This window comes from Glycine max, chromosome 9, assembly GCF_000004515.6.
Source record: "Glycine max cultivar Williams 82 chromosome 9, Glycine_max_v4.0, whole genome shotgun sequence".
In the NCBI taxonomy this organism is placed as follows: Eukaryota; Viridiplantae; Streptophyta; class Magnoliopsida; order Fabales; family Fabaceae; genus Glycine; species Glycine max.
Window position 1 is genome coordinate 42,968,411 of NC_038245.2, and position 26,779 is coordinate 42,995,189.

The window sequence follows — 26,779 nt, forward strand, 5'->3', positions numbered from 1 at the left end:
TGTTTTTGGTGCTGGATTTTTGTAAAGAATTGTGCACATATTTACCCTAAATACCGTGGTTGAGAAATATTGCCAACATATTTTCTAACATTTTTTTAATACATTCTTTATTAACTGAAATTTATTGTTTTTATTGAAAATTACAAACTTTTGTGTGCTCTACATCTTATTAAATGAATCATGATTTTATAATTTTTAATAAATTCTAATATTAGAGTGTGTTGAAAGGAATGTTAGAGTTTGGTGTTAGCCCTCCATTTATGGTTATCTTTTGGTATTATGATAACGCCGGTAGATAGATGACACACGCATAACATTACATCGTTGACAGCTTAATTTATGACCTTTTGATGTTTTGCATTTAGTTGGTCATTGCTTTTGTTGTATATATTAATATATCCTGTCCCATATGGACTTGTTAACGCATATTGACTGGTTTTTTTTAGGGAGAATGTTAGCGAGTTACACTTTAGATATATTTTAATAAAATTATAATTATAATTTGTTAACATACTCCTTCCTAAATAACAGTGGATATACATTCACAAACATTTGATAACATACATCCAACTGTTTTTTTAAAATAGTTTTAGTGCATTAGCAAATTATACTTGCTACTAAAATAATACTTTTTAACTTACTATTAATTGTCCAAATTGAGTCAACAGAAAAATAGTGATAGAATAAAATTATAATTCATAACTATGTTTTAATTTCATTAATAGAGGTATTGATTACATTTTATATAAAACTATAGACATGAGTAGTAACATTTTTTTTATTGAATATAGATTTATTAATATGAGATTGCTCAAGTTAAGTTGTGATCTTAAGTTCTTATTTGTTTCTCTGTAAAACTAATCTGAGGCAAAGACCGTGAAGGACTCTTCTAACGAGAATAGACCCTCACCTCACCATTTAGTTCTTTTGAGTAGCACTAGTCACTGATAGTGATGAATAAAGCCTTTTGGGTTGCCTCCTTGTTGGATAAAAGGTCATCAAAAGTTATGGTCCGATGAGGTGGAAGAAGAAACTCAATCTTCTCATCAACCTCAAACTAGACAACCTCCTGACAAAGAATTCTGTTGTTCTATCCAAATCCAGAAAGAAAAAATTGACCAATGGCATAATAAAGATTTCAGCAAAAAGCTCGTCCATTAGCTGGACCCAGCAACTTTGCTTAATGAATATCAGGGGAGTTAATAACCTTGATGCAATGTTGGTTCTTAACAGATTCTGGATTCTAAAAGTTTGGATTATATTCGGCATAAGTAAACAAACTTGTTTATAGCTTGTTTAAATTTTGCACAAAATTTAAATTCTCTAAAAATTAAATTACTCAATTGAAACGGTTTAAACAAAAACATTATAATTACATATGAACATTTTGAAAATTTTATGTTTCCAGTCATACAAATAAATGTTAACAAAAGGGTTTTGTCAAAAAGAAAAATGTTATCGAAAGGTTTAAATGCAAGTAAAATATATCAACTTATTACCCATTTCTTTTCTTCCATTTTTATTTTATTCTAATTCATTTAATCTCTTTTTCATCAATCCAAGTTTAATCATATGCATTCGACCACAAGAGCTTCAATGCATTTAGGAATTATATTCGAATACTGTACACAACCCACGGTGGAATTCAGACTTCGCACGAAAAAAATAGACTATACACACACCTCTTTTGTCCTCCAACTCAACAAAATACTGTATTTCATCTAATGTAGCGTATCCTCAACATAAATTATACTTACAATATAGCAGGGAACGAATCTTAGGGTTTGCGGCTCCTATTCACTAACACAGTACAAGGTGTGAATAAAAAAATTATACTATATGAACATTACGAATTTGACTCTGCTCCTCCAATGTGCAGAACCACTTAAATTAACGGCTATAATTCCACACTTTCCTTTTAAGTAACTCCCCTCGTTGTATAGGACTCAAATCCCAAAAATATCAATGCCCTATTTTATAGGACACCACTATGCTGATTAGTTCCTGGCATGAACACTGAAAGATCGACAGATTTCCTATTTTATGTAAAGAGATCATCACAAGCAGATAGGTATCACAGAGACTCCGGACTAGTGGACGGTCTGATTCTTGCTGGCATTCGCGTACATTGATTCAACGGTGTCTCAAACCCATGTTTAAAAGATTTTCTGGGAGTAATAGACATTTTGTTCAAGTCAGGGTTAAAATCAGCGCCTTCAACGCTCACCATCATATCATCGTCAATCATATCCTTGGCGTTCCTGTCAATAAAATCATCATCTGATAATTCACTGCCACTATCACTGACTTCATCATTGTCGTCATCGTCATCATATGTAGTTCTGACTTTTGACCAGCGAACAAAATGTGGCCTTATGTAGCTGGAGACAGTCCACATTGAGAGTCGGAGTGGAGAACAAAAAGCAACGTAAGCATAAAATTTAACTCAATAAAATGTTAATATCAAATCAGATAAACTTGGTTCAATAATACTAACCTTTCACTTCTCTTCAACAAACATGGATCAAATGGGAAAAACATGTCAAGTCTATCCATCCCGCCAAAAGCCTTGGAAAGATCAGACTCAAGCATATCATCGAAAACAAATGACTCTGATGCCATGAAAAGTTGAGCAGCCTTTGCCTGTCTAAGAAATTCCACTACTACAGTGGGCAAACACACCTGGCAGAAAAGTTTATATCAATCTCCAAAGTTCTGTTTAAGACAAAGCAGCACAACGTTGAAATAGGAAAAGTTCAAACAAGGTGCCAGTCTTCACCACCTCAAAAATATCAGGAGGACGTGAATACAGTCCCCCCATCATTTTATAAGCAAAATCCGACAACTAAGCATGACGGTTGTAAAAAATTCCTTACCTTCAAGGGACTCAATTTATGTTTCAAGATTGCCTCCATGGGCATATTAAGCAGCTGCAACTTAAGCCTAGGAACATCCATCAAAGATCTCATGCGAAAACACATAATATACATGATGGCCTGCTCACACAAAAAAAACATAACAGACAAAATCAAAATTCTGCAAGAAAAAATAGTCATTTTTTGCAGTTTATAGAAATAACAGTGTTTCCACCAGGTTTAAGACAGCCCCAAATTAATTAATTATATTGTTGAATTGGTCCATGAATAATCAATCAAAATAAATGGTGATGGGGTGATGTTCAAAAGTAGTTGCATACTTGCATTCCCTAGTCAGAATTAATAAAAAGGCATCACATTTACAGTCCCCTATCCCCACCCCCAAATCACCAATTAAAAATGTGACAAGGCTCACCTGGCAGCCAGAATAAAAAACTTGATGTGCTCGTGGGTTCATGTCAAAATCACGGAACTTGCAATAAGCATAACACCAATCAACCAAGCTGAAATTTCAACCAAAGATCATAAAATCAATTTATAAAATTTGGCATATTTTCTTACAAAATAAAACTTATTTGGTCATTAAATGAACAGTGGGCATTCAAAATGTTTCCAAACCTTTGTATGATGCTAGTGACCAATGCAGCTGAAAGGAACTTTGCACGAGTCAAATAACTAGCCAGATAAGCAACAGCACTCATCCTGCAGAGCGAATGAAGACAATTACCAAAGCCAGAAGTTACATTTGAAATTGATTGAAAAAAACATATATTTACATTTGAAAATACATCATTTCATGCACTGCATGAAGCTTTCATTCCAGTCCAGTTTTTTTTACCATCAAACAGCATTTCAAGATAAGTAGCAGAAATCATTTTACAACAGAATTAAGTTGCAGCTACTAAGTCCACCATTTTGACACAGTAGTATCAAGCAATATAACAGATCATTTAATTCACGCTAGTTGCTGTAACTCAACAATTATTGATGACCAAGTTACAGACGTGATCAGATGGAAGAAAACATTAAGGCAGTAAAAATCAATAATGCTAGGTGTGACTACTGTATACATAAGACCATTCCACCTATATATTTTATTTACCATTGTCGATTAGGATTCAGGAGAATTATAATTTTGGTTTAAATATCATTTTAGTCCTTGCAATTTAGCACTTTTTTTCTTTTCATCCTTGCAAAATTATTTTTTTTATTTTTAGTCCTTGCAAACTATGTTTTGCTTTTAGTGCTTAAAGCACTTTAGATAGCGCTTTGAACAGTGAAAAAATCGCTATAAGGACGAAAAACAAAACAAACATAATTTGCAAGGACTAAGAACACAAAAATAATTTTGCAAGGACGGAAACAAATGTTAAATTGCAAGGACTAAAAAGGTATTTAAGCCTATAAATTTTTAACACAACAATAAAAAATTACCTAGTAATAGGGGGATTAGCATCACCTCCAAACATATCTGCAAGAACCATCGCAAATTTCACACCACATCCTTCAGGGTCCAGTGCACATGCATAGAACATCACAAACTGCAACAAAATAAACACCACTAATGAGAACACATTTCACAGAAACAGTACCAGCAAGAAACATAATAGAAACAGTAATGATTAGGGAAACAGTACCTGGGTAAATTTTGACTTGTACGCATTTAATACAGTTCTCTGAAATGAAGCCAGTAGGGTATTGAATACCTAATCAAAGATAACAGTTAGAATATTATGAAGTCTTGTTGATGCACTTTTAAAATATGTTGTGTGCCCTCATGTGTGCAATTATGTGTGTAATTTTATACTTAATAGATGGGATTACCTCAGCCAAACGGCCACTGTTTTGACAGGATTCAAGATGCAAAAATGCCAGCACCATTAGGCTATCTAATTTCTCAACCACCAAGTTGCCTTGCAAATTTTTCCTATTTAACAACTCTGACGAAAGCTGTAAAACCACCAAAAATCATGATAATTATTAGAAAAATACAATGATCATTATTCATTAGTCATGGGAAATATAAGCAGAAAACTCAAAATATACAGCATATAATTTAATATATAAATATTCATGATCAGCAAAGAAGATAACTTAAACTCCCCGAATAACTAGCATTGCATAATGAATAAACATAGAGATAAACACTAACCCTATATACATAACAGTTAATTAGTCATATTAATCATCAAGAAGCTTGCTACCAACTATATTTTGTAACAAAATATTCAAACCACTTGCATAAAGGTGTGCACTGCATAGCTAATTAAGAAAGCATTAGACCACCAGCAAGGTCTAGCATTACCAATCAATCTATTTAGAGGTTTAACCTTCCTTTTAGAATCATCAGATCATGGTCCTCAAAACTGTAGGTTGCACCTTAAACCGAGAGTAAATCTCAAGTTCAGGTGACTACAGTTGATAAGAAATCAAATAAGGAGATTATTTTACTCAAATTCATAGATGTTATCCAAACAATTCAGTCATCTAAAAGGAAAATCTAAACAGATTATTTCACACTCCACTACCCAAGGGAAACTATTACTCCTTTCGGCCTATAGGTATAGCTGTTTTTGGATTCAGTTAGTTGTGACATCGGTGGAGTTACAGCCAGAAGATGCACATACAAGTTCAAAAAGAGGCAAGAGAAGAGATTAGATATAAGGAGCACCTCAGGCAACTTGAGGGAGCTTTCTTCACAGTGATGGAGCTCCATGCAAGCTCCTTGTTAATGGCAGTGGACTTGACAAAGCCCAACTCATAAAAATCATCAGGTTACAGTATAATAAAAGACAGTAGCAACAAGGATACAGATCAAGTTATGCAAGAGAAACAAGATAGCTGCTGCCAGGCATCTAAACACTTTGCTTTACTGTGTGTAAAGATCTGTCCCGTCAACGAATCTTTTTCTATTGATTTTTATTTTGGTTTTCTGTACACTTTCTCCTGTGCTATAATATAGTATCGTCTACTTGCTTATTAATTTCTGTTATCTTCTTTTTTTGTTTCGGCCAATTTCATAGTTAAGTTAGAATCTTTCTGTTTTGGTTTGGTTCTGTGGTTTTGACTGAAAAAACTAAATGTACTGTTATTTTGATTGTCCATTATTCTGGCTTGGTTGTCACATTTGCTTTTACCATATAACTTCTACCATGACATGCTACAGTCCCTTAATTTGATCTTGTCAATTTTCATGTATGATACCCCAATGACCCAGACAATTTCAGTCACTATTTGTTTGCCACATCAACCATGCCAATGAAAGCACAATGCATGGACACTTTCAGCCATTGAATTTGTTACAAGAATTTTATTCTTGAATGTAAACGGATGGATAACAGCCAACAAATACTCAATGCCATAGGTTGGCTCACCTCAAAGGCAAACTAGATTCACTTGGCAACCTAATGCAATATAGTCAAAGGCAAACTAGATACACTTAGCAACCTAATGCAGGCACCTATGACTACAGATGGAGAACACGCACCAGTCACCAGAATTAACTTAGGAAACATACCCAGTTCAATTGATGGACCGACACGAGGTCACAAGGAAATATTTACCAACTGAACTCAATTGAAAAATTCTGCCACACTCCCTGCTGAGAAGGATGAGTGAAAATGCTTACTGGTGTAAACATTGACAAAAAATGTAAAGCTCAATAAATCAAAAAGATCCAGACATCTGCATCAGAACATAATAACCTCCAATATCGTACTGATTAAAATGTATAAGATCAATTTTGACAGAAGAAATTCTTGCAATTATGACATTAGCCAGACATAACGAAATTGTTTGAATAGTACTCATCAATGCAAAAAAAACAAGCTCACTTCCACTTATCATATGAACAATCAAGTACCTGAACTCAATGTACGAAGTTTTTCCACTTCATAAAGCTGCTCAACCTCAACCATGGCCAGATTAAGCCAAGCCTAAGTACAACTTAGCTTGGCAAGCTAGCCTGAAACAGGCAAATACCACAATAAGGCCCTTTGTATTTTCATAGGCTAATGGCTACTTCCACAGCCTTATAAACTTACATATGCTCCGACAAAAATGCACCTATGTTAGACGGAGACTTGTATTTCAACTAAACTCAGATCTTCCAACCTTTTCCTTCTCATTTATGTTAGCCCTCTTGAACCTTTTCCAAAATTACACTCAAGCTTTAACATTTCTCCAAGGTTTTTTTTGTCAATGGTCTAATCGGGATTGAACCAAGGTTGATACGGTAATAATAAAATAATATTATTTAGTTTATAATATGTCAAGTAATATTAAACAAAAAAATCCATGAGCATCTACTGTTAGAAACTAAATAAATACAAGTGATATAATTACCAATCATCAATGTTGGGCTAGAATACTATAATGAGTTATTCACTTAATTTTTTTTGCAGGGAACCGATTTTACACCAGTTCTTTGCCAGGCTAGTTTAGAGGGTTGATCAAACCAGTCTTTGACCAGTTCCTAGTTGTACCAGCCAAATCGGTCTGGTTCTAACAAATAAGCAATTATCATTTCAGGAAACAGTGTGCAGAGAAGGAACAAAGATTAACCAACTTCACAACACACATAAAATGTATAGAAGAACACAAATCAGACAAGCAATACCGAGCACCAAGGACAGGAATAAGAGCTTTTTCGCCTTCAAACAAATTTCTATCTTCAATTTAACAAGGAGCACATTTTCATTTTCAAAGTACCATTCCATCATTAGACCACAACATGAAATTTAAATACATAATAAGATGCATACCATACTATCACAATTCTCATCCTCATCAGTAAATTCAGTAACATCTTCTAACTCCATTTCAAATATGCCTTTAGCATCTTCTTGCAGGATTCCATCCCATCCAATTTCCACCTACAACCAGTTTAATAGGAACTATATTATTGGCCAAAGGACCCAATTTTTCTTTGACAAAAAGTTCAAGGATTAACTTACATCCAACTCTAGCAACCTATCCACAAGAGCAGGCAGCATGGTAGAACCAACAGTTTCTCCAAGTGCACCACTCTCCAGCCTCAACATATTCTCGACATACATGACAATCTCCTACAGGCAACAAAAAAGGGAACTCTGATTAAAAGATTACAGTTAAATATATTTCTCTTTGATAAATAAGTTAGCAATACCCAAAAGTAGAAAACTGAATATCAGCTCTCTCCACATCAACAAAATAAAGTTTCTACATAAAATATCAAAACCAAAATGCATACTAAAAAGTAAAAAAAAAAATGGTATCTATTGTCTGTTATATAAAATAATTCAAGGCCAAGGAAATGGAGTCTTAACAGATCCTGCATAATGCATAACATAAAAGTAAACAATGCCCATACATTAGACATATATCAAAAACAAGTGGAAATACTGAACAGCTAAGATACTGAATGTAAATTGACAAGCAAAAAATGTATAATGACAATTGGCATCAAGCTGATTGATACATCAAACTCATTTAAAGTATCCAGAGAAAGTTGTATGAACTCACAGTTTCCTTACTGAAGACACTCGGCATTTTCTGGATAACTATTGGAGATAGTCGCAAGGGTGCAAGAGGCACCAAATCAGCTATTTCTTTCAATGCTGCATGTACCCGTGACAGAACTTTATTTTTTCTGTCAATTCCGTTCTCCTGTCTCAGAGAATCTAAGAGGTAAAAAGGCGGCACAAAATTTTTCACAAGCATCTCCAAACACCAATCGATATATTTTCCATTGGAAACAGCCTGCAGAAAAATATATTGGCAGCAAACTTAACAAAAAATTCACCATTGGCTCCATAATTACAAATCCAGGGGTGATGCAAAATGATCACGTACCAAAGATATGATGAGTTCCAGCAGTGCATCCATAATATCAATTCCACAATTCCAGAGGCTCATTCTCGAAACCTGGACAAAAAAATTATCAAAATCAATCATATCCTTAAATCACCAACCATAGAGAAATAAATTTGAAGTCTCAAACACATCCACCGTAAAAAAAATCTTACAGCAAAGAGCAGGGATTCATGATGAACAGAATCTATATAGGACACTGCTCCAGAAAGCGCCTTCAAAGTTGTCTGCAACCATGAGATATAATAAAAGTATAATGGTCAGCACGGTGGCTTAAATTTAAGCTCAATATATCAATGCAACATTGCACTTCATTATGAACTTTAAATTAAGAACCTACCACAAGTATAGCAACCTCATCAGGATTAAGATGCTTCTTCGGGTGCAAATAACCAACGAGCTCATCGTAATTCTCTCGATCACCCTGAGCCACAACAATCCAAATTATATTTTCTTCGACAATAGGAAACATCAACATCGAATTGAGCAAAACTCGTGGCAATTTTTCTTTTCTAGAATAGCTTACCGTTGTCACTGCAACAAGCACACCTCTGAAGTGATGAACTAACTGCGAATCACTGAAATCGTTGTTCTCCATTTGAGAGAATTCTTCCTTGTCACTCACCTGAACCCTTCCCATGCTTCCTTAAAACCCTAACACACGCAACAAAAAACAAAAAAAGAGAAATCGTAAAGCGTAAACGAAAAGCACTTAGAAATAAGCTAATAAATAATAACGGCAAAAGCGCAGATATGAACTAAACGGAGAACGCTTACGGAAACTGCGTCGGTGAGAAAAAGAAGGTTCGAAGCAGTGATGCTAAATATATGTGTGGTAGCCAAACGACGGCGTTTCGAGAAGGAAGAAAGCGCGTGGAAAACGGTAACTGGCGCTGGTGTCAGATGCTGTTACCTCTTCTTCGCGAAGGAAGAGCAATTGCGGCTACGAAGAGGGAACAGCAACGAGGGTCTTCAGCAAAGGGAAACGCGTCGTTTATATACGCATCCTCTTTGTTTTTTTTTTTTCCTTCAATTTCTTATGGGTTGGGCCCTTTCAGTCTAATGAGCCCGTTGTCGACCTCGCACGATTTTAGGCCTAAGTTGGACTTTCATGAATCGGGGGTTGCTATTCTCACCTCACACTTGTGAAATCCCCCTTTGCCAACTCACCAAATCCCCACACCCCTTCCCCTTGCATTTTTCTCACTCGCATCACCTTACTGCACCGCCCCACACTCACCCTCCAGCACCGCTGCACACACACCCCAGATCCAAAATTATATTAATGTTGGATTAAGTGGTGGTGCAAGTAATTTACAAAATGGAACCACAATTTTATTGATAAAATTACAGGTGAAATTGTGTTTCCAGTATACATTTGGTGTGAAAATAAATCCTTGCCACAGAAATATGATTTTGTTGTATACTAATTATGTTCCGTTGTATATAGATGGGGTAAAAAATAATATATACAATAGAAATACCATTTTGTTATGTAATGAAAACATGATTTCATTTGTACATTTGTGATTTGTTTAATGTACAATACAATCGGGTTTTGTTGTATATATTTTTCTCACTCCAACTATATTTTTTGGTAGCCTCAATGATAATTTTTAATATGTAAAATTATGATAAAATAAATAGATAATCAAATGAATGAGGAATATAAATTCTTCAGTGAAATCTCTGTTTTGATTCTCTGTACGCTTGAGAAAACGGAGATTTCCTTGCCAATTTGAAGCCATGTCTACACTTTTACATATTCGACACATATTGGACATATATATTTGATACATGTTGATGTTAAATATCATAATTTTTAAAAATATTTTTAATTTTCCACATGAGAAAATTAATATAAGGCATTATTTTTATTTTAAATTTTAAATTTAGTTGCCACGTATAATAGGTTGGCTAGTTAGAGTGTGGCAAGCTAAGGTACAGTTGCTGTTTTGCTCTTAATTTTTGGTTCTGAATTTTTATTTTTTATTTTTTGGTATGGAGGAGGGTTTCGCTCTAAATTCTTCTGATACTGAGAATTGCAGTCCGTGTGGTACCACTGCATGCAGTTGGATCGATGAATCAATAACAATGATTCTCTTTAGTTTTTCCACCTAATTAATACTAGTAGTGTGAGGATAATATTTAATGTGTCATTTTCCTTAATTAGGTAGGACAATCATCAGAGTTGAAAGCTATAAAGATTAGACATACCCAACGGATGTCAAGTCTACAAGATGCTGTTATTTTTCATAATATGATAAACTAACATTTCAATTTAAGTTGAGAGATTTTATTTAATTTTGTTATCCTCCAATAACATTATCTTTTTTTAAAAAATAGCCAATATTAAGAAAAGGAAGCTACTTATGAGTCATGAATTAAAATATTTAAAGATTGAAAGATATATCCTTGAATAAAGAAGCAGACTAGTTATGCTTAGATTGCCCTCATCTTATCATCTGCAGTGTAATATTACACGTTCTTAGATAAAAAATAAAATAAAACATTACATAATCTACGGAATGAAATAATTAAATTAAAGAGATTTGAATGTTGAAGAAAGGGTTCGAAACATGTAACTGAAAATCTGACTATAGATTTGTATTTGAATCTCCCGTGTCAACAGTCAAGACTGTAAACAAAAGTAAAACAATATTCTTATAAGAGGAGGATCAAATTACTTCAAAAATAACTTTAAAAGACTTATATAATATTGTATTTTCATTTCTATTAAATTATTTAGTTTTTTTCTTCTTTCTTGCTAGAGCTTAATCTTTCTATATATGGAAATTTGCTTAAAAGATTATCTTCTTCTAACAAATAATTTGAATCATTTTGTTGTTTGCTGATGCTTTGGGAGCTTCTGCTCCTAAACTGATTTCTTTGTAAGTTTTTCTTTTGGACCTTTGGGCCCCTTTATATACCAAAAAAATAATCCATAATTATCTATTATCTACTTACTGCATCACATTGGTATTGGTTTTTTTTTAGAAAAATTTAATTACTCATTTAATTCCTATAATTTTATTATTTGTAATTTTTAATCTTTATAGTTTTAAAGTAATTTATTTAATTCTTATAATTTACATTTTAATTATCTTTTAGTCTTTATACAAAGTGGGTTTTCTAATTATGTATTTTAATTTTTTTTAGTCTATATAATTTGAAAGTAATCTTTTTAGTTCATATACTTTATATTTTAATTTCTTTTTAATCGTTACCATCAAAATATGAATAATATTATCAATTACAATTAACTACAAAAATATTAACAAATAATTTGTAACTAATTTATCACAAGATAATTTGTAATAAAAAATAGTTGATATTTTATAACTAATTTGTAACTAATTATTTTTATATATATTTATTGTAATAAGGACTAAAATATAATTAAAATATAAATTATAAGAATTAAAAAAATATTAAAATTATCAATAAAAGAGAATTAAAATATAATTTATAAAGACTAAAAAAATTATTTTTTAACTAAAAATAAAATCTAAACTTTAAGATAAAAAAAGTCATTTTTAAACTATAAGAATTAAAAATTACGATTTTTATTATCTTTTTCGTGGTCATAAAACCTTTATACAATTTGTTGTTTGAAAACAATTTTGTTTTTTTATGATTGTATTTGTGGAGTGTATACGTGTAGAAAAGATGTAGGAGGAGCGGCAACATGTGCATGAGCTTCGCCTGAACGGAGAAAGGGACGAAGGGACAGGTAATTACGCAGCACGTGAGGTTGAGTGCGATGGAATTGATACCAATCAGATAATAGGCAATACCCTTTCCATTTTGCTGCTTTAATTTTCCTCTGCCACAAAAGACAAAATGGTTTAAAAGGCAAAATAATTGAACTGATTTGATGTTTGAGTCTTTTAATCAAAGTTTAAGATTTCATTTTAACTAGGACATGGATTCAGAGATATCACTTTTTAACCAAGTGTTAAATAAGAAATTTCAAATACTTTTTAATAATAATAATAATAAAAAGCAAAACGGTTATTGTGTGAGTAATAGTGATAGTATGAGGAGGAGGTTAAGTAGCAATGGCATTGCCAGCTGGGTTTGGCTGGCCTCGTGAACTACCACGTGTACCCTTTCCAAAAACTTGCATTTACTAGCCCTAATCCTAGCCCCTTGAATGAAACCTCTCTTTGCACTTTGCACTTTGCACTCTTTTGTTACTTCCAGCATCACCATTTGCACAAAGTCCCATCCAAACCAATTTCTAACCTATCTGCACTTACTTCTTTGCTGCACTTTTTTCTTGACTGTTCATTGGCTATGGTCTATGGTTGATGGACTCCCTTATATATGTTTGTTTCCACGAGAAGTTATAATTTGGTGTTCATATATTTTGATGGCAGAATACTACATTAACTTGTTTATAAACTTTGTTATCCTTCATTCAATCTTGTTATTCTATAAATTTAAACGAAAGACTACAAAATATGGATTTAGTTTAATTTTTTATGATTAGTTAAAATATGTTTCAATAATTATACATTATATTATATTTTTTAAACTTTTTTTAGTTACCCCCTCAATTTTTTTAAAATTAGCAAATAAAAATGCGTTAATTCTCAATAAACCATTAAAACATACTTCTTCAATGCATGTATTGATCATAAATAAAAATAAAATGTAAAATAATGTCATTCATTAATTTATAATTTTAACTTATTTATAAATTTTGATGAATTTTCATCACTGTTCTTTTTCTTATGATTTTGCAAAATAGAAAATAATTAAAAGTATATTAATTCGTTATAAATCTTTAAAAAATTATATTTGATTACTTATATGGTTCATAATTAGAGAAAAATAAAAATATACAACAGCATAACACAAATAATCATTGCTTAAACTTTTTCATATTGTATTTGGCAAGAGACCAAGTAGGCCTCATGAGATAAATTAAAAATATTGTAAAACATTTTTATACAAATTAACACCTAGAAAAACATATATATATATATATATATATATATATACAATAATTGATATAATATAACAAAAAAAAAGAGATAAAAAATAAGTTATATTATTGAGTATGTGAATAAACTAGTGTAAGATTATTTTAATCTGATAAAAGATACAAGCAGTCTCCTGAAAATATCAACTAAATAAATATTGTATTTATATTTTATTTTAATTGAAGAAGTTCATATCATTTCATTCAATATAAGAGTATCAATATAAGTAGGACTCAAATAAAAAATAGAATGACTAACCTAGAGTTGTGACGTCGTAACAAAAAAATGAACAACATAATTTGTTTATCTCCAAAAAAAAAAAACTGTCGCAATGATTTTTAAACACTAGAAAGAGCCTCCTTGCATTTCAGTAAAATAGCACCAAATTTTGTATGCGCATTTGATGACTTGTGAATCCATCAATAACTTACAATCTAACTCGAAGATCAGATCGTATTCTGCATACCCATTTACTTAATGTGTGTTTGGATGCGGCTAAGAATTAGTTTTTTTAGAGAAAAATTCATGGTGTCATCATAAATTTTGAGAAATAGTAATGTACGTGTTGTCGTGGCTCTAGCCATGATTAATTTTCACTATGTCCAGTGACTTCAAACATGCATTCTAATCAACTTGGTTAAGTAAAATATAACCCTTTGATATGGTATTCAATTCCTAAAGATAAAAATAAATAAATACTGTATTCTTATAATCAATATAAAAACACATTGGTTTATCATTCTTCCAAGACAAAACAAAAAAAGGGAGACAATCAAACCAGTGAAAGAGTAGAGCAGTTGATGTTTGTCTATATCATATAACCGGCATCGTTCCTATTCGATTTCACGCTATTTATTTGAATTTTCCACCCAACTTTTCCTTGCTCCATTTTCCCCCCCTCTCCTTTCTCTAACAAAACTGCTCACTAACTCAAACGCTGCCCCCCTTTCAATTTAATACACCCAGTGTCGCCCTTAAAATACTATCATCACCATCCTTGTTTTTTTTTTTTTTTTTGTGAATCTCATCACCATCCATTCACTACAAAAAAAAATTAAAAAATTCTATGCCTTCTTTAATTTTCAAGAGAAAACAAGAAGGTATTGAAGGAGTTGTTGTTGTTGTCGTCGTCTGCGAAGAAAGACCACGCAACCGCACGGAGTCAGTAGTAGTTAAAGCAAATTCCTCACTCCTCCCCGATTTAGAAAACCCAAACTGAACAACAACAACAACAAAGGTTGAACTTGAACTTGAACTTGAACCCTTTCTAACAACACCACCACTTTTTTTTAAATTACTTCTTTATTCCTAAAAATCATTTTTAATTTTCAGTCATTGTTTTCGTGTTCTCAGTTTCGTTGGTGGGTAGCGTGTGAACTCTGAAGTATCAATTAGCCGTTTATTATTATATACTAATACAATATTTTTTTTCTTTCTAGTTTTCTAGAAACTCGACGAAGCAAAATTGAGTTACGCTTCCAATTTGAAGGTGTTGTTGGTGTTGTATGGTCTCGAGCGTGACCGAGAATGGACCTGTTACCGGCGCGATCCGTGGACGAAACAGTGGAGGAGATAATGAGGCTGCACCGGTCGCTACCGGCTCGGCCGGGAATCGAGGAAGTGGAGGCGGCGAGGACTCTAGTCGAGAACGTGGAGCGTGAGGACCAGGCGAAGCTCGAGGCCGTGGCACGTGCAAGGGAGCGCAAGGGCCCGCACGTGCCGGAGGAGCTCTTCGCGGTGTTGCAGGAGATGCAGAAGAATGTGGTACTATTCCAGAGCAAGGAGCAGAGGCGTGAGGCGCTCAAACTCCTCGATCTCGAAAACGTCCACGTGCTGTTCGACGAATTGATCCAGAGAGCTTCCAATTGCGTCTCCGCGCGCTCCTCTGGTTCGAAGAACTCAGTTTCTAAACGGGAAACTTCTTTTTCCACTGCTTCTGTTTCTGCGTTCAAGAAAGAGCCTGTGAAGAGTTCGGAGATATTGTTCACGAGAGATGATAGTTATATGAATAAGACCAAACCCAATTTCTACTCTGATGGGTATACAATTGGGCCCAGTGTCTCATCCAAACCGCCGATACTCGATTCCTCGCTAATACCAGCGTCCACTTCAGGTATCTGGTTTTTCTCTAGTTTCTATTTTGGACAAAACTTAGATGCGGTTTCTTTTATATATACTAAATGTTTGCATTAAAAATAAGCATAAGTTACTAGGTAACTGATCAATATAAGATCATCATTATTTTTTTAGATGTTTTTGATGTATTATTTTTCAACTCTAATTGAAGTTTCATCTCAATAATTTGCACAATAAATGTTTGTATTAAAGATAAATATAAGTTATTAAGGTAAAACTTCAATTCTAGTTGAAGAATAACACCAAAAAAACACTTAAGATACTGCATGTAAGTTTTGTTCCTTTTGGATAACTTCAATAGCTTATTCTAAAATTGGGTTTTAATTTTGTAGGTGAACAGAGTGGTGATAAGTTGAGTTTGATAAAACTGGCTAGCTTAATTGAAGTTTCTGCGAAGAAAGGTACACGCGAACTCATACTACAGAACAAGTTGATGGACCAAGTTGATTGGCTTCCTGATTCGATAGGGAAGTTATCTAGTTTGATCAAATTGGATTTATCTGAGAATCGAATTATGGTTCTACCTTCCACGATCGGAAGCCTTTCTTCCTTGACAAGTTTGGATTTGCATTCGAATAAGATCGCGGAGCTTCCAGAGTGTGTTGGGGATCTCTTAAGTCTCGTGTATCTCAACGTTGGGGGAAACCAGTTATCATCATTACCTGCTTCTTTGGGCAGATTGGTGCATCTTGAGGAACTTGATTTGAGCTCCAACCAGCTTTCAGTGCTTCCTGATGCCATAGGGTCTCTTGTAAGCCTAAAAATACTGAATGTGGAGACAAATGACATAGAAGAAATTCCGCATTCAATTGGTCGTTGTGTTGCACTTAAGGAGCTTTGTGCAGATTATAACAGGCTCAAGGCCCTGCCTGAGGCTGTGGGGAAGATTGAGAGTCTTGAGGTATTGTCTGTGAGGTACAACAATGTTAAACAGCTACCTACGACGATGTCGTCTCTGTCGAACTTGAAGGAGCTGAATGTGAGTTTCAATGAGCTTGAGTACGTGCCTGAGAGCCTGTGTTTTGCTACCTCGCTTGTGAAGATGAACATAGGGAACAACTTTGCTGACATGCGATCCTTGCCGAGGTCCATTGGGAACCTTGAAATGCTTGAGGAGTTGGATATCAGCAACAATCAGATTCGTGTCCTTCCTGACTCTTTTGGGATGCTCACTCGGTTACGGGTCCTGAAAGTGGAAGAGAATCCTCTTGAAATCCCTCCAAGACATGTAGCTGAAAAGGGAGCACAGGTAACTAACTCTCTTTCTCGATTTAACCATTGGTTTAGGGTGTTTTGATTGCTATTTATAAACACTGTTTTTAGTTCAACAAGAAAACAGATACTCACTAAGTTTATGCCTCACCCTAATTTCTGATATTGTTTGCGCCAGTCATAATAGTATGATTTTACCAATTACCAAAATTTCAGTTTAGTCCTTGATTTTGAAAATCAATGCTTATCAGTTATGAAGAACTAAAGTGGACTGGCAGGATTTCATTTATTATTATTTTTCTTTAATTACAAAAATATCACCTTTTTTTTTACTTATTATCTGTGTTTTAAAAAATTATTGAAAATTATTTTTATTTTTTATTTTCACTACGGAATTATCTGAAAATAAAAAATGAAAACAGGAAATATTTTCTTAAATCAAACTCTCCGTTTTTTTTTCTTTTATCTTTTAGTTCTTGTCGCTCTAGCTGTAATAAAGATCTTTCTATTATCTGAATCTCATGTTTCAAGTCATGGTGCATCGCAGGCTGTTGTCAAGTACATGGCTGATCTTGTTGAGAAGAAGGATGTTAAATCGCAGCCACTTATTAAGAAGAAAAAGGGTTGGGCTCATCATATGTGCTTCTTTTCAAAGTCAAACAAAAGGAAGCGTGACGGCGTTGATTTTGTTAAAACCTGATTAAATTCAACCAAAGCCATTCCTGGCAAGCAAAAGATTCCATGAGTAAGTGGTTGAGTTAATTTTCCTGGTCATTGGTCAATGCTTGTAATGCACACATGGGAGTTGGGTATTGATTATGAAATAATTGTAGGTTTCATAGTTCACCAATCACCAGTAGCTTTGGTGGCCTTAATTGACCTAGAATCAGCACTTGTGGCAAGGCTAGATTCCATTAGAGCAAGTAGTGGCATAGAGTGAATGCATTGCATACTTTTATAATAGTTGGTTATTGGTAATTGGTAATTGGGTACCAAATCATGCTTTGCTGGCTAATGTTGTGTGTTTATGACAGTGAGATGCATTTGTTTATGTAAAAAAGGACAAAGATATGTCTGTCAGTCTCTGGTCAACATTACGACAGAATGAATTGGCATGGGAATCTTCCTTGGCTGTTGGAATTTGCTAACTTTGAGTCACATACTGTAGATTCCCTATTCAATATTTTTTTCTCCTTTCTAGAACTTAATTTTTTCATTTGTATTTCTGGTATCTTGAAAATAGAAACAAGTGTACATTCATGATCCAACCATTTAAGTCTACTTCCACTCAATTGTATGTATATCTTCCTGTCACAGTACAACTTCAGTTTTCAATAGAATTTAATATTCCATTTTTTAGAGGAAGGCATCATGAATTCATGATTGATATCCCATTTACTTTTTTACTGTTGCTAATTCAATATAAAACTATTAAAAAAAATTTCCCGAATTTTCTTGCCGAGGTTCATCATCTTATTTTAAAAAAAATATTATTAAAAATTGTAAATAATTATTTATTAATTTTTGTATTTTATATAAAATTTTAAAATAAAAAGAAGATGGTATTTTTGTGGTTAACGATAAAAACAGATAGCACTTTCTCAAAATAAATATATCGGTGGTAGTTAGAAATATAATCCTTCGGCTGAAATCTTAGCTGTAGAACTAAGTTAAATACATAAACTATCGCCCGAAATTGAATCTACTCGAAAGATTTAATTATGGAAACGAGTGAAATACATTACTATCTGCATAATTATTATCACCTTAGATTACCTTTTCAATGTTATTTTTTTATGTTTACGTGTTTGAAAAAAATACAATTGAATTGTTGAAGTACAACAATCTAAAGAAGTCTTTCTTTATTCTTTAAGAAGAAAAAAAGTCAATAATTTTGATCCATTTTAGCCTACTCCTATATGCTACAAGTTTTATATGTTTCACCACAGGTTCTAAGCTTGATTAACGATTCTTAAAATGTAGAGTTCAACAAGATGAAATTAATGATATTAATATATGGAGCGTAATCTTGGATTGTGCCCAATAATATATGAGTCTCCTTTTAATCAAATAGAAATATGATGTGTTTATCCACAGGATTTCATTGATAAAGAGAATATGTTTAATTGAGGATTTAATAGCAACATCATGAACTTGATGTATTAACACTTTCTTTATCAACTCAGAAAAAAGAAACTTTATCTCCTTAGAGCAACTCCAATAGTAATTAGTTACTCTCCTGATATCATATCAACACTATTAGCAACCCAAAATTAAAATTTGCACCATTAGAGAGGAATTGTGTGTGTGGTCAACCTAAGCTTTTGGCCGCTCTTCATAGCAACCGTTTCTCATCTCCAAATTGTGGGTCCTGTGTAAAACACATTATTATAATAATTGCTTGGAATAAAATAAATGTGGGATCCATTAATTTAAAAAACTTCAATGAATTTTTTTGTTTTAGCAAAAAATTGATTGGGCTGCCTAGAGTAGGAAATGTGACCTGACATTAGAAAATGTGAAATGTTATAAATAAATATATATATATATATATATATATATATATATATATATATATATGTATAAAAGAGAATCTCACAACTTAATAGAGTTGCTCTTACATTTCTGTGAAATAAGAGAGAAGCTTAACATTGTGTTTGTTATGGCAGAAATGAGGAAGAAGAGAAAAGGAATGGAGCGAATCACGAGAATCAAGAAAATTTCTCTCGTTTGTCACGGGACTGATGACAGAAAAATATTTGGAAACTGTGTGGGGGCCATGCAATGCTAAGAAATGTATTACTTTTATATGAGTGTTGTAAATATGATATTAGTAGTGGATTTAGATTTTTTTTTTTTGAGGATAAAAATAGTTAATATTTTTTAAAATAAAAAATTATATAAGTTTTATTAAAAATGATAATAAAAAATTAAAATTTAAGAGGATAAAGTACATAAAATTATTATTAATGTATTGTTTCTTTTATCTTTTATAATTATTTATATTCATCTTTTTAAAAAATTTATCTTGTGAGGATAACATCTATTTTTTATGGGGGCAAAAAATATTTATTTAATATATTAAAGTAAAAGCTGCAGCTAGGTTCGGAAGCAAAAACTGCAATAATACTTTATATAATTGTCATCACAAGGAGCATATATGGAAAGAAGGATATTACCATTGAAATATTTTCAAGTTTAATATGGCTTTTGATTCCCTAAAAATTATGAGTTTAAAATTTTGTTGGTGGAAGATTCACACCATTTCAGGAACTTTCTATACTTTTCTCCTTTGAAAAGAAGAGTATAATGATCTAATATTCGTTTAAACGTTATTGTGGCAAGAAAATCAGTCAATTGGATTGGCTAGCTAGTTGAATACGATTCTAAAATAATGTCAAATGTATATTATACTAAGAAGGAAAATCGGCTTCTCAATGATAAGTTCTCATCAAGTTATTCTAAAAAGTGTTTAGCGTAGGTGATCGAAGTAAAATAACAAAAAAAATATTAAAAATTTATAATGAAAATTTTTGAATATTTTTCTATTTATGAAGACAAAAATATATATTTTAGTCTTTCTCTAGTTTTAGGTCGATTAGATTAACCCTAATTAAGAGTGAATGTCATGAAATATGCTTTATTATTTTTCTTACTAAAATACAATTTTGGTTTTTTTTATTTTTTTTAGTTCACAATTTCTGTTGGTCTTATTAAAAAAATAAAGACATTTAATCTCCTGATTTAAAAACATCAAGAAATTTGATCTTATCATCTAAATCAATGTGTCAATTATATTAAGTTATTAACTTTGAGCTAGCCTTAAATAGCATGTCAGTATAGCAATTATATTTTTTCAATTTTTTATTAATACTAGATAATTAAATTTAATAAATAATTATTTAAAAATATAAATTATTTATTATTTTTTCTAATTTTTTTTTCTAATAGGATATGACCATCAAATAAAAAAAACTAATAATCAAATGTCACATAAGATAAACTATGTTAGTTGGACGTCAAAGTTAAAAACTTAATGATCAAAGCATTAATTGGACGGTAGGATCAAATTTTTTTATTTTTAAAAATTAAAAAAATAAATATCTCTATTTTTAATAAAAGGATCTAAATTGAGGATAAAATAAAATAAGAAAATCAAAATTACATATTATCCTTATTTTTTCTATAAGTTTACGAATATTATGATACACCAATTATAAGTTTAAAAAATTCATATAAATTGCATTTCAAATGAAAAATAATCAGTAGTTGTCCAATTTCCTAAAATCTCATAATTAGACCATATACTATTAGACAGCATCGACAGTGTGCTTTTTCTGAATAGCATCACGAATGAGTTTGAGTGATTGTTCTAAATCATCACAAAGAAGGTAAGGATCCGAAATAACAAGTGGGTCCACTGCTAGAGAAATGGTCATGTTGTTAGCATAGCTTTGAAAATGGATGGTCAGTGCCTGCCAAAGAAATAAAAAAAAAAAGTGTGCATTAATTTAATGTTCTATGCTAAGTAGAGTACCTTTTATATCTTTTTCCTCCATCAACTCTAGAGCTATTTATTAATCATGCATGGTGGCACTACCAGTAATTATGAATGATTCAATACTTACAAGTGGGTGTCCATATACACTAGGAGCAATGTATGCCACGGGATGACCATAGAAGCTAATTTCTTCCACAGGACCAGGCACATTGGAGAAGGCTACAGTAGTGTTAAAGAGAACTCTTCGTGTTATGGCAGCAGCAACCTACAATTTTACACAAGATGAAAAATATATTAAGTGATATCAGTTACTTTATCAATGCAAGCTTACTCTAAAGAAGTGTATCGTGAAAACAATTCTTTATAGATCCTACTTGTTTATGGTTGTAAATGAAATACTAATAGAAAGCTATACAAAAACTCATGACAATAACCAATTACCTTTACACCTAATAAATTGAGTACCAGCTTTGCACAAGCATAAGAGCAAATTGCTTCTAATGAGTGCTTCTTTCGGTCTATTGTGGCCTTAGCATGACGTACATATTCCAATGGATCTTTATACAAAACAATAGAGAAAGGGAGGATGATGTATCCCATGCAATTACCCCATTTGACTTTTGATTTCTCTGCCATCATATCTGCTAGTTCCTAATTAAAATAATGTTTGATATAATAAGCAGCGCAAGGTAATAATCAATTAGTTAGAACTTTTTTTTCCAATGAAAATAAAAATTAATCATGAGAAATTAAAAAAATAGAGGACAACTTAACAACTTATCAACTATGAAATATTTACAAATATATATAATATCATTTGATGAAATGATAGAGCAATATATCAAAAAAGAATCATAAAATTTGTAACAAGGAAATTATTTAATTACATAATAACAAAAAATAGTTCATAATAGATAGACATTGAGTTATGAAAGACTCTCTATAATGTCAGGATATAAACTATTATTTATCTGAAATATATTTTTATGCAGTTTTGAATATGTAGTTTCTATATGGTATATAGAAAAGAAAAAAAAAACAAGTGGATCTTAATTCGATAACCACATCATGTACCTGTATTCCACCAACAGGTCTAATGTTAACAAGAATTGATGCCCTAAGGCGAATCTTCTTGAGGACACTAGATCTCTGTTTCACACCGTTGCTATTTGCGCCTACATCTGCTTTGAGATCGAGTAACAAAGCGTTAACGAAAACAACTGATAATTCATATTCTTTTTTTAGGTACAAATAATTTGCAGCACTATGGTTAATGGTATGAAGTTCGAGAAAGATGAATTGCAACAAAATAAAACCTTACCATATGCTCGATTCAAGTAGCGAGTGAGAGCGGCTTGTGTTACTCCCAATAAAACATCATTGATTGTCTAATTATCAACATTTAACCAAAACATAATAATTAAAACACAATGTATTGTCTTTTTTTTCTCCAGGTAGTGTTTTGTGTATAATCACACTCTTTTATACATGTAAATACATTAAAAGAAGAAAAGATTTGAAATAATATGTTTTGTTCTCAAAGACCGTTTAAGTTTCATGCCAAAAGAAGCTTTTATACCTTCAAACATAAGAATTTGATATCTCCAAGTTCATTATGTTGGGAATAATTTATAGGTTTAATTACATTTTTTTGTTCTTTTAATTAAGTATCGCAAATATGTGCAAATTAGGATTTCAAGTATCAGTACTATTATACTATTTTAATCTTAGCGTTGTCTTATATATACACATAAGTTAGGATAACTTAATTACACTTTTAATATTCTACAATTCTCATATCAAACAAATTAAAAGTGTCATTAAGTCATGTAAGCATATATGTAATGTAACATGTTAGTGGTCACATTATTGACACGTCAACGTTTAGTATTTCATTATTAAAATCTGTTAAATATTTGAGGAAGACTAACAAAGGATCAAAACTGCCTAATTGTTATATCTAGATAACCTAATTTGCACAGTTAGAACATGAGGGACCAAGATTGCCCATGCCAATTATGATACCCAAGAACCAAAAAAATGTGATCAGGCCTTGATTTTTTATTCTTTAAAACAAACGCAACCAAAGAAAAAAGGAAGAGAAGAGAATTAGTTACCGTTTTCATTTCATTCTTCACGAGCTTGATATCATCCATACTAACTGTGCGATGGACAATGCGCTTGTTATGTAGTTCAACCCCTAGCGCACCAGCTTTGAGAGGAGTTGGTGTGTCTTTGATGAAGAAAATGGTGAAAGTAAACAACAACATATCCACGAAAGTGTGCCAAATGAGAAGTAGTGCCCACCAAATTACGAAGAGCCACCGGAATGGGCTTGATGAGCGTTGATGTGAGGTGTCTTTCTTTGGGATTGGCACAGTTGGCAACGCATTAGGGTCAGAAGTTTTGCGAGTGGCAGCAAGAAGGAGTGATATGAGAGAGGCACCATCGCCTATGGAATGATGAATCCGAAATACGCTAACAGCTTCTGCGTCCGAGGTTTTGATGTTGAGGAGGTGTAGTTCCCATAGTGGCTTGGATTGGTCTAGTGGAGTTTTGGTGAAATGGGAGACATAGTCTTCCACAAATCTATCTGGGTACTCTAAGTTGGAATCTATTTCAGGAACTATGATATGGTTGTCTAAGTCAACTTTTGTTGGGATCCATTTCGTTTTCCTTCCCTTCTTAACCTGAACACCCATAAGAATAAATCCAAGATCTCAACAAGTGAATAGTAATTGAATTAGACATGAATGAAATGTGCTTTTAAGTTCGGATTAAATCAAAGATCACAAAAAATTTGTAGGTCTCAACTTATTCAATGATTTTATCTTCATGTTGTAATTTTAACTACCTAAGAATTTAATTTAATGATAAGTTAATTAAACATTATTAATTAATAAAAAAATCTTTAAATTACCTAAGGATTTAATTGAAAAAACCAACATTATAGTGTCACATCAGTTATTTAATGGTTAACATTTTTTTATTAACGGTGAATATCTTGAAATTAATGATTAAATTAAAAAAATTTATTTGACAAATCAAGAATTAAATGTCTTTATTTTTTATAAGAGAACCAAATTTGGGTGTTAAGTAAAATAAAAAAATTAAAACTATATTTTATTTAATTATTATTATAATTTAAATTACTTAACTATTAACATAGTTAATTTACACACTACACGCGCGCTCACACACGGGCAGGTTTAGAAATAGTGAGGAATCGGAGAATTTCATATTTGAACCTCAATTTTAACTCAGTCAAAGTCAAAGACAGGTTGGAATAAGATGGCTGCGTAGACGGTAGAGAATTTGCATTGACTTATTGTTTTGTGTAGTGGTTAACAAAATCTATTTATTAATTAATATGGGACTAGATAAGTCATATAGAAGAATTCTTTATTTTTTGCTTTAAGGTTTGACAAAACTGAAACCTTATATTGTGCAATTTAAACATTTAAGTTGAGAAGACTTATATGATAAACAAATTCAATTTCCTAACACAATTTTTTAACATTTTAAAAGGTAATATTAGGATAAATTAACATCTAAAATGTTCCGGGCACGGGTTTTGAAAAACTAGTGACATGTATTAATTAAGTCTTCATCTTGGAAAAAGTCATTGTATAATTTGGCAGTGATGGGCCAAAACAATTATGTCATCGTCTTGAGTGATCGACACGAGGATGTTGATTTTTTATGTCTCGTACAGCTGTCAATATACTGAATTGGTCTCCTTTAAAGCGAAAAAAAGAGACCTAACAAAAAACATAATGTCTCGTACAGCTGTCAATATTCTTAGTACTGAATTGGTCTTCTATTTTTTTTTAGTTTTGTTTTTTTAGGTTACAATTATTTGTTTTTGGTACAGGTATTTCTATGCTATTATTACTGAGTGTTAAGTAATATGAATAATTATTCGTTGATAGATTTTATAGAAAGTTGGTGACAAAATTATTTATTTAAGTAAGATATATAAAGTAATTTGGAAATAGGAAATTTAAATATCCAGCTCATATTACAACTACCAGGTCTACGGTCTATCCCAAGTAAAATTTCCAGGTCATGCATAGATTCCAAATATATTTTTATTTATTTATAAAAATTAAAGATAAATATCAAAAGTTTATAGCAACTCAAGTCTTGTTTAAACTCTATTGATTGAAGATACTTTTTTTCTTTTTAGAAAATTATGCACAATTCTAATAATCAAACAGTGTTTTCAAACGAAAGGATAAGGTAGAGAGTAATAGTAACTGACCAGTTTGCTGGTGAACCTGGGATGCTTGAGCAGTGTTTGACATAAACCTTCTCGAATGACTTGAGGATTGATGCTTGTCTTGCAACCCATGATGGCAATCACATAACAGTTTAAAGATGGCTCATGGAACAGCTTCCCTGTTGGACTCAGTGGTTCACCCTCTCTTTCTCTGGATGCCATAGTTGCTCCCTTTTTTTCATTCAAGATGCAAAGATTGTTTGCTGTGTTCTCACAAGGGGCAGGGTAGGGTGGTTTATAATGTAATCAAAACCACCAAAGTTAATAAATTTGTGAGGATATGGGCATTTCAAAGTCAAATGGTGGCGGCTTTTTGAATAATTTTGCATTTTGTTTTCTTGAGCTTATTAAAAGTGTTATACGATCTATTGTAAATTTTTATATCAGTCTCTTATAATATTTTATTCAAATATCTTTTTAATATTTTAAAACTTGAAAAGTACTTAATTTTTTTATAATAATAAATAAGTACTGACGGAATTTGGTCCAAAAAGAAAGATCCTAGTAAACTAAATCTTTTAATTATTTCCACCAAAAGATATTAATTTTTTTATCTTATGCACATGTGTCTCCAATTCATTGTTAAATAGACATGCTGTTTTCACTCATATAAATGCAATTAATTTTATACTATTGTGTTAATTTTATGATATGATTACACCAAAACATATGATTACATTTATCATATGCTGTTTAGAACAAAATCATTTCTATATGAAAACAAAAAATCCTAATAAATAAGAATTAAAAAAAATCGTAACAAATGTTTAAATTTATTTTTAAATCTCGTTTTGTTGACATAAATAAGTGATTTATTTAATAAAAAAAATAATTTCAATTCCTATCTTGCGCAAAAATCAGGTTGACAACAATAATTTACATACAACCAATGAAATTAATATCTAACCCATCGAATTGGAACATCCTTGAT

At 32.0% G+C, this 26,779-nt stretch overlaps 3 protein-coding genes across 4 annotated transcripts; 1 reads left to right on the forward strand and 2 right to left on the reverse strand.

Moving 5' to 3' along the window:
* Positions 1-1,685: 1,685 nt before the first annotated feature.
* LOC100812298 (RNA polymerase I-specific transcription initiation factor RRN3) lies at positions 1,686-9,703 on the reverse strand. Its single transcript, XM_003534180.5, has 16 exons — positions 9,504-9,703; positions 9,253-9,380; positions 9,067-9,150; positions 8,882-8,953; positions 8,709-8,780; positions 8,379-8,615; positions 7,832-7,942; positions 7,640-7,750; positions 4,701-4,826; positions 4,514-4,582; positions 4,311-4,417; positions 3,495-3,578; positions 3,292-3,379; positions 2,877-2,996; positions 2,498-2,682; positions 1,686-2,381 (listed from the first exon to the last, which is right to left on the reverse strand). The coding sequence occupies exons 2-16, from the start codon at positions 9,364-9,366 to the stop codon at positions 2,075-2,077; spliced, it is 1,887 nt and encodes a 628-aa protein (XP_003534228.1). The 5' UTR covers positions 9,367-9,380; positions 9,504-9,703; the 3' UTR covers positions 1,686-2,074.
* Positions 9,704-14,505: 4,802 nt separating this feature from the next.
* On the forward strand, positions 14,506-18,333 carry LOC100812840 (plant intracellular Ras-group-related LRR protein 4). The gene is made up of 5 exons (XM_006587481.4): positions 14,506-14,954; positions 15,157-15,830; positions 16,186-17,102; positions 17,613-17,810; positions 18,100-18,333. Exons 2-4 carry the CDS (start codon positions 15,245-15,247, stop codon positions 17,763-17,765), a joined length of 1,656 nt encoding a protein of 551 aa, XP_006587544.1. The 5' UTR covers positions 14,506-14,954; positions 15,157-15,244; the 3' UTR covers positions 17,766-17,810; positions 18,100-18,333.
* Positions 18,334-21,286: 2,953 nt separating this feature from the next.
* On the reverse strand, positions 21,287-26,192 carry LOC100813372 (O-acyltransferase WSD1). 2 transcript variants are annotated; one of them, XM_014762287.3, is made up of 7 exons: positions 25,831-26,192; positions 23,684-24,256; positions 22,888-22,954; positions 22,641-22,747; positions 22,008-22,217; positions 21,694-21,831; positions 21,287-21,540 (listed from the first exon to the last, which is right to left on the reverse strand). In XM_014762287.3, exons 1-7 carry the CDS (start codon positions 26,008-26,010, stop codon positions 21,376-21,378), a joined length of 1,440 nt encoding a protein of 479 aa, XP_014617773.1. In that variant the 5' UTR covers positions 26,011-26,192; the 3' UTR covers positions 21,287-21,375. The 2 variants fall into 2 exon arrangements, with proteins under 2 accessions (XP_014617773.1, XP_006587545.1); XM_006587482.4 differs by having other exon boundaries at positions 22,641-22,750.
* Positions 26,193-26,779: the final 587 nt, after the last annotated feature.

What these genes read in the sequence shown, in the direction of transcription:
- LOC100812298 (XM_003534180.5), bottom strand. Translation starts at nt 9,366, where the DNA reads ATGGGAAGGGTTCAGGTGAGTGACAAGGAAGAATTCTCTCAAATGGAG. An exon ending in GTCACTAGCATCATACAAAG is followed by an intron (nt 3,380 to 3,494) that starts GTTTGGAAACAT and finishes TTGAAATTTCAG; the next exon opens with CTTGGTTGATTGGTGTTATG. An exon ending in TTTTTTATTCTGGCTGCCAG is followed by an intron (nt 2,997 to 3,291) that starts GTGAGCCTTGTC and finishes TTGTGTGAGCAG; the next exon opens with GCCATCATGTATATTATGTG.
- LOC100812840 (XM_006587481.4), top strand. Translation starts at nt 15,245, where the DNA reads ATGGACCTGTTACCGGCGCGATCCGTGGACGAAACAGTGGAGGAGATA. An exon ending in AATACCAGCGTCCACTTCAG is followed by an intron (nt 15,831 to 16,185) that starts GTATCTGGTTTT and finishes TTAATTTTGTAG; the next exon opens with GTGAACAGAGTGGTGATAAG. An exon ending in TAGCTGAAAAGGGAGCACAG is followed by an intron (nt 17,103 to 17,612) that starts GTAACTAACTCT and finishes GGTGCATCGCAG; the next exon opens with GCTGTTGTCAAGTACATGGC.
- LOC100813372 (XM_006587482.4), bottom strand. Translation starts at nt 26,010, where the DNA reads ATGGCATCCAGAGAAAGAGAGGGTGAACCACTGAGTCCAACAGGGAAG. An exon ending in CTACTTGAATCGAGCATATG is followed by an intron (nt 22,751 to 22,887) that starts GTAAGGTTTTAT and finishes TCGATCTCAAAG; the next exon opens with CAGATGTAGGCGCAAATAGC. An exon ending in GACCTGTTGGTGGAATACAG is followed by an intron (nt 22,218 to 22,640) that starts GTACATGATGTG and finishes TATTTTAATTAG; the next exon opens with GAACTAGCAGATATGATGGC.